Below are 7,732 nucleotides of genomic sequence, written 5' to 3'. Positions count from 1 at the left end.
GCCCGGGAGGGGGGCAGCCGGCCCGTGGGTCCCGCGCCCCCTGCCCGGGAGGGGTGCAGCCGGCCCGTGGGTCCCACGCCCCCTGCCCGGGGCGGGGGTGCAGCCGGCCCGTGGGTCCCACGCCCCCTGCCCGGGGGGGTGCAGCCGGCCCGTGGGTCCCACGCCCCCTGCCCCGGGGCGGGGGGGCAGCCAGCCTGCGGCGGGGAGGGTCTCCCGCTGCCCCACATCCCCGCAGCCGCTCGGGAAAACTCCCCGGGCTGGCGTAACCCACGAGGGGGGGGATGAGGGTGGAACTGTCCGGCGGCCGGGAGACTTCGCGCGCCGGCGCTGGGGCCCGCCGTGGATTTTTCCCGAATCGCATCCGTCCTGCGCGGCGCTCAGGTGACGGCTCCGGCGCGCTGGCCTCGCTGCGCTCAGCCACCCGGCCCCGCGCCGGCCTCCTCCTCCTCCTCGGCTCGGACAAACCGGCTCTGTCGGACCATGGGGAGAAACTTCTTCCCCGACTCCTGCGATTAATCTAATCTAATGCTAACAGCAGCTTGTGTGTGTGCATGTTTTTTTTTTTTTTTTTTCCAGCCACTAAGCTGTGTGTTTGTAAGCAAAATTCATCCTAAAGTGATGCCTGCCTCTTTCTCCCCTCTCTTCCAGATCAAGAATGACTGTCAAAGCTGTAAAAATGTCGTGCGCCGCTCCAAATATTTATACTAAAGTGCCTGATGGAGGATGGGGCTGGACAGTCGCTTTTGCTTTTTTCTTTGTGGAAGCTCTTACGTATGGTATTATAAAATCATTTGGAGTCTTCTTTAATGATTTGATGGAAAGCTTTGATGAAACCAACAGCAGGATATCCTGGATAATATCAATATGCGTGTTCGTGCAGACCTTCACAGGTAAGGGCACCGGGCGGCGGGCTCCCACTCGCTGCTGGAGCCCCGAAACTCGTGCTGCTTAGTCCTGCTTCTTGTAACTGCCCTGTTATTTATCCTTAAAACCGATCAACTGCATGCTCCAGAAATATCCGCGGGTGAAAGCTGTCGTGCTTGCCGGCCCCTTTGGTAGTCGCGTGCCCGCCCTGCGCGTGGGGTGGCCTGGCGGGGACTGAGCCCTGGGGAGGGCAGAACCGCGGCGGGGGGTCCGGGGGGTGACGTCTGGGGGGTGACACAGCTCTTCTCTGCCAGCTCCTCTGTCGACGGTGCTCAGCAACCGCTTTGGTCACCGCTTGGTGGTGATGGTCGGAGGGGTGCTGATCAGCGCCGGCATGGTCGCGGGCTCCTTCGCCCGCACCGTGGTGGACATGTACGTCGCCATCGGAGTCGTTTCTGGTGAGTCGCCTTACTCCCCTACCTGCCGCACGTTCCCGCTTGCTAAGGAGGCTTCCAGCGAGGGCGGCTCKGGCTGTACGGGCTCCCTGCCGGTCTGTCCCTCTGCTCTCTCCCCCCGTGCCGTGACTTAGTCGTTTCCCAAAGACTGGATATCGGTCACGCTGCGACTCGAACTCCCCCTCGTCAGCGGCTTTTCCCACAGAGCCRTTTGCAGAGAAAACGGTTGTGCCCCCCTCGCTCCCCCCGAAGATCCGCGTGCATGAGACGCCGAGGTGCTTTACGCCCCCCCCGCTCTTAACTTCTTTCCCCTCGGGAGTCCTGATTGCATGTGCAGCCTATACCTGCAGGGTCTCATGCACCTGATCGTATCCGGCCTCTTYGGAGGCGATTCCGCTCCCCGGACAGCGGCGATGGCTTTTTGGGGACGCGGAGGTCTGCTCTTCGCCGCCGTCTCGGCGTCCCGCCTCACCCAGGGCAGGCGGCCGGGGACGCGGCTCCGCGCGCTGCCCGACGCTCCCGCGGCTGTTCCCGTTGCTCCTGCTTCCCTGGGGCTCCCGTGGGAGAGGAGAGCGCTTCCCCGCTTGCCAGGAGCGATGCCGCTAACGTCGCCGCGCGGCGGCCGGGGGGCCGGGAGCCGCCTCGCTCGGGGCGCGATAGCCGCAGGCTCAAAGCGGGCGCTGCTGGCCGCTTGGGAACAAGCGCACCGGGGCGGCTTGGTTCTCTCTCCTCATTTTTGCCTCCCTTCTTCCCCTTCCCCCCCCCCAAAAAAAAAAAAAAAACTTTGGGTTTTAAACCAAAACAAATAACATTCTGGTTTCCCCAATGATTCTCTTCCAGGGTGACTTGCGGAGCTGGCCGAAACGAGCCCGTAGTCTCGCCACCGGGAAAGCCGACTTAACGTGTTCTCGCATCGGTGTGTTCCCTTCTTCCTTACTTGTTGTTATGGCAATTTTTGGCATTTATTCACAGGCCTCGGATACTGCCTCTCTTTCCTCCCGACTGTCACCATTTTATCACAGTATTTTGACAAAAGACGTTCGCTGGTCACAGCGGTGGCATCTACAGGAGAATGCTTTGCAGTCTTCTCTTTTGCGCCAGGTATATTGACCAAACACCCTCCCCAGACGCATGCCTGACGCGCGGCACCCCTCCGACCCTCCTCCCGGCCCCGTGGGGCCCTCGGGCCCTAAACAGGGGGCTAGCGCTCGCGGGCCTTGCCGYCGTGAGCCGCTGAGCCCCGCGGGCGATGCCCCGCAGGGATCATCAGCTGCCCGCCTCCGGGCTCTCGTGCCCCGCGGGCAGGGTTACGAGCACAGCAGGCACGACCCTCGCGGTCCTCCGCGCCCTGGTGCCTCGCCGCTGCCCGCGAGCTGCGCTGGGTGCTGAGGCCCTGGCCCGAGGGTCCCCCCAGCTCCCGGCCGCGGAGGCCGCGCGCGGAGAGTCGGCTCCGGGGCGGGAGGAGAGGCGACCCGCGCCGGGCAGGCGGCGGGGGAAGAGGGCACGCCGTGCGGACACCCAATCCGCCGGGCTCCCTGCGCAGATCCAGCAGGCTAAAAATACGGCTGAGAAACATCAGCTATTTAAAGCGTCTGCTGTAGAAGTAACCGCTCCTAAAGGCTAGCGGGCTCGCGCTCAGCGCGTGCCTCCGCGGGCGGCTGCCCCCTCCCCGGCGCGCAGCGCTGCCGCCGAGCTCTCTCCTTGGGGCTCAAGCGAACCTCCTGCTGCGCAAGCTTGCTTTCGGCTAATACCCACCACGGAGGCGCGTTAGTGGCAGGCGAGGACTCGTAATTAGGCAGTGGCACGCACCTTCGAGTGAGGCCAGCAGACTTCCTCAAGTAGCTGGTTTCAGGGTGGGGTCAGCTGAAAGAGGAAGCGCAAACGTTGTTCGCTCTCATTCACTAAAAATAACACCACCTCGTTCCTTGCACATCACCAGTGAGCCGGAGCCTCRCAAGTGGCCACCGAAAGGAGAGCTGCTGCTCGCCCGGCTGCGAGCCGGCGCGCTGGGATCCCGTCTGCCGCAGCTGGGCTCGAACACGGGGTGGGGGGTGCCAGCCCTGGTGGGTGCTGGACAGGACATCACTGGGTGCACTGCTAGAAGCAACCCCTGCTTGGCTTCTGAGCAGAGGGTCTGGGGACCTTCCTGACCCTGCGGGAGTGGGAAGCGATAAAGCTTTGGTTACTTTACTGCTTGTAAATTCAAGTAGCTTCTTAGTGCAACGGAAGGGTTTTTAGCTACTTTCTTCCTCTGCCCTCTTCCCACAGCAATTACTGCTCTGAAGGAGCAGATCGGCTGGCGATACAGCCTCCTTTCCGTCGGGGTGCTGCAGCTGAGCATCGTCATCTGCGGATCGCTGCTGCGACCCATCTTAATCAAAGAGCAAGAAGAAGCAAAAGTCCAGCCCGCGGAAGAGCCCACAGAGACCAAGTACATGCTTGAAAACGAGCAGACGCGCACCTCAATAGAGTCCATTGACTCAGGAGTAGAAATAACTACCTCACCCAGCAATGTGCCTGGAAAAACCAAAGTAGAGCCGAAAASTGAAGAACCAAAGGAAAACGTACAGATCCTTGTTGAAAATAACAGCACCCTTACAGCACCAAAAACCAAACTACTGGACTTCTCTGTGATGAAAGACTCGAGCTTTATCTGTTACGCGTTCTTTGGTCTGTTTGCCACCCTGGGATTCTTTGCTCCCTCACTGTACATCATTCCCCTAAGTCTCAGCCTCGGCATCAGCAAAGACCACTCCGCGTACATCCTGTCYGCAATGGCGATCGCGGAGGTCTTCGGAAGAATTTCAGCTGGCTGGGTCCTCAACAAAAAGCCTATCCGCAAGATCTACATTGAACTCATCTGTGTTATTCTGCTGTCTGTAGCACTGTTTGCCTTCCCCTTTGCCTCCGAATTCTGGGGGTTGATGACATGTAGCATATTTTTTGGGTTCATGCTTGGGACGGTGGCGGGAACGCACATCCCGCTGCTGGCAGAAGATGATGTGGTTGGCATTGCCAAGATGTCTTCTGCAGCTGGAGTCTATGTCTTCATTCAAAGCTTAGCTGGGTTGGCGGGACCACCCCTGGCAGGTACCTCTAAAATACTCGTGTCCTTTTTGCATGTTTGACGTCAGCTATTAGTGCCGATTCCTGCTGTGGAAGTGTCCTGGTGGGATGGTACTGTGACTAGTGCTAAAGACCTGCAGATTGTATTAGGAGACTCCTAGAGCCACAGGATTGCTGCAATGCAGCTCTGCGGAGTCCCAAAGATGAGGCAGCCTCCACTGAGGAACCTCCGTCTGAGGGAAAAACACTGCAGTGCTAGCCCGAGCCTGTTAGAAAGCTAAAATTGGCATCGTTTCAGGCTCTAGTGCAAGATGCACAGGAATTGCTTTCACTGTGCATGTCTTAACCAGACATTCTGCAAAAAGATGAAGTTGCTAATGGAATAAGTAGATGTCTGATGCATCTCAGGCTTAAAGTCCCTGTGGTAACTAAAGGATTCTGACTTGCCTGAAGATGACAGTATTTCTCCCCGGAAATGATGCTTTACCACTTCTTTTTTTCTTTCTTTTTTTTTTAAGGTAGAATGTGTTTGTCATTAAGCATCTCTTTCTGCAAATCACACGATGCAGTGATAACGGCATTGAAAAAATCCTATAACAGGGATGGGCAAGGGAGCATGAGATCGGTTGCGACTAACTGGTGTAAATGTTTCTTCCTTAGGTGTCTTAGTGGATACAACACAGAACTACAGCTCGGCCTTCTACTCCTGCGCTGCTGGCATGGTCCTGGGCGCCGTGTTTCTGTCCCTAGTGCGGCCGTGCAAGGTCGGACTGTGTCAAAGTCGGAAGCAGTGYGTAGAAGAAAACGTGGCAGAAGTCCCACAGGACTTGCCAGAGGACTTTATTGAAATGGATATTGGAAAAGCAGATAATTCAGGAAAAGGCTCTGAAAGTGTGGCATAAAAAACTGTTTCTTCTCCATCTAATACCCCTAGTGCAAGACTGGGGAACATATCAGCTCTGCTCCACATTTTAAAACTACATTCTAAAGGGAATGCAAAATTTTAAATGTGAACAGTTGCTATCAACAACTTTTTTATTATTAGGCAACTTTTTTTTTCTTTAAACCAACAGTTAAAAGTTCCATRGAAAATATGGATAGCCACACAAGAATAACATCTGTCTAGCATGAAGATGGGATTCACACTCCTGCTTTCCTCGTAAGTGACAAGCATAGGTAAAGCCTTGACTGATCCCAAGTGGAAAAACGGAACGGGAACATCCGAAGCAGCCCGGCGAACTGAGCTCAGTCTGACTGTCTTCGTGCACCTCATACTGCAGCTCCTGCACAGTCAAACAGATTATACTAACTAAAGATGAGTATTTCACAAGGCAGCAGTAACAAACTGAGTTCTCTTTCGGAAAACATGGATCCGTGAGGAAGGGGCTAGGCTGCATAGCTGACTTTAATTGTTAATGTTCTTGTAATTAACTTGAATGTCACAAATGCTGGGAAATCGGAGGTTCCATGCATCTTTATGGCCAGTTATTATTGCACATATTTCACTACAAGATAATTTTTCTTCTCCCAATTAGTATCCTTCAAACTGTTTTCTATTGAGAGGCAGATCTGATGTACTGTTTCTAATTTAAGTAGTATTTATTAACTTATTCTCAGATTGTTAAAGGCTGTTAGCTTAAGTAACTGGAGAGGAAAAATAATCTTTCTGAACAACAAAACTATCTTTCCACCAATCCTTTCAATGCCTATCTTGTATTGCTAGCTTGTGAAATTGTTGGGAAACTTTTATTTTTACAGCATAGAGTGTAGCTGTTTTTAATATGTAGGTCTTAAATAACCCAATTACTCTTTAAAAAAGAAGAAAGAGATTTTTCTTAAAAAAAAAAAACCCCAAACTACAGATAAAGCATCTCTCTTCATAAGGCCTCAGCCGGTATATTTGGACCCAGCTGAAGTGCTGTAACCAGAACACTATGCAGCCCAGACTTGGCCCCGTATGTCTTAATATCTAACCGTAGCCCAGACTCTCGCTTACAGGGGCGCAAGTAAATCTTGGCTGCGTTGCTGAACGAACGTGCAAAACCCCGCTGCCCGCCAGCTGGGCGGCGGGGGTCTGCCTGGAGCATCCTCGCGCCGCCCCTCGCAGCCCCCGTCCCTTCTCCGCCTCCCCAAATCCCGGCAAAGGCAGCGAGAGGCTTTTGGCTGCTGAGGCCAGGGAGAAACGAACTGGACCCTGTGTGCATTTTCACCTGATAGCGCGTAAAGCAAATTACAAAAGACAACGTACTGGCGGTTCATTTAGTCTTAATTGGAGCGATGCCTCCTCCCAGTGACACAAGCTTGCTTACCCCACCTATATGCATCTTCATGCCTCTAGGCAACTCAGGGGGACAAATAAAAAGTCTGTTTAGGTTCAAAGAACACATGCTTTGGGAAAAAAAATGTATTTAAGTGGAAGTGGCATCATGCATTAACTGCTACACTGACATGTCTGTGTATTTTACCAGCCATAGAAATGTAGGACAATCTGTTAAAAAAAAAACAAAACCCCCCTCCTCTTTGGGAAGGTGCTTGATTTGTTTTTCTAGTTGTCTTAGATGTCCAAAAAGTAACAGGCACTCTTGCAACAAAGTGGCTCGAGCACTTCATCGTCACTGCCTGCGACCCGTTGTGACCACGCTGCCGTTCGGTGTCCTTCATACGCCTCAGCACTTTAGCTCGCACAGCAGAACTCGCCACGTCGCGCCGGCGGCTGGAAGAGCCCTTGCCGCGCACCGGAGCTTTGTGAGTCGGCGAGTAGATGAACAAATACCGTGTTGCGTTAAAGTGTACTTTTATTTATTGTTAATTTATGATACTTCAAGCGTTTTTGGTAAATGTTCTGTAGAATATAATTGTAAAATTATTGAAGTCTTTGTAATACGAGACCTCACTACAGCACTTTGCTATTACAGCTCTGCTTAGAAGTGGAAGGAGGCCTGCAGGTTCAGTGCGTGTGCGTGAAAGCTCCCTGCTCTGCACGTTTACCAGGCTCTGCTGGAGCTTCTTTTTTTTTTTTTTTTTTTAAATAACGCTTTCCAATACAGATCGAGTAACGTGTTTGTCACGTCCCTGTTTCTGGCGGTGCGGCTGCCGCAGCGGCGCGAGCGGGCGAGCGCGCGTGCGGGCTCGGAGACCCGCAGGCAGGCTTCGACGCGTTCAAGGGGGATTCACCGGTCTGTTTGTAATGTACCCAGCRGACTCTGGAAACACGATGAAAACACTGAGTTTTGCAATAAACCTTCTCTTTTTTTTTTCCCGTCTTTTCCTCCTTTTTTTCCTTTTAAGAAAACGAACGTACTCCTTTCCTTCTCTCCCGGGGAAGGGCTCTGTCCAGGCTGTCCCGG

The 7,732-nt window shown here is 53.8% G+C and overlaps 1 protein-coding gene across 1 annotated transcript; it reads left to right on the top strand.

Moving 5' to 3' along the window:
* The first annotated feature begins 590 nt into the window (after window positions 1-590).
* On the top strand, window positions 591-6,893 carry SLC16A6 (solute carrier family 16 member 6). Its single transcript, XM_085304728.1, has 5 exons — window positions 591-890; window positions 1,179-1,322; window positions 2,292-2,420; window positions 3,588-4,409; window positions 5,046-6,893. The coding sequence occupies exons 1-5, from the start codon at window positions 656-658 to the stop codon at window positions 5,285-5,287; spliced, it is 1,572 nt and encodes a 523-aa protein (XP_085160854.1). The 5' UTR covers window positions 591-655; the 3' UTR covers window positions 5,288-6,893.
* Window positions 6,894-7,732: the final 839 nt, after the last annotated feature.

The sequence above is a fragment of the Rhea americana genome, unplaced genomic scaffold, assembly GCF_003343005.1.
Source record: "Rhea americana isolate MKP2758 unplaced genomic scaffold, rheAme1 scaffold_21, whole genome shotgun sequence".
In the NCBI taxonomy this organism is placed as follows: Eukaryota; Metazoa; Chordata; class Aves; order Rheiformes; family Rheidae; genus Rhea; species Rhea americana.
This window is presented reverse-complemented; position numbering and strand designations above follow the sequence as displayed.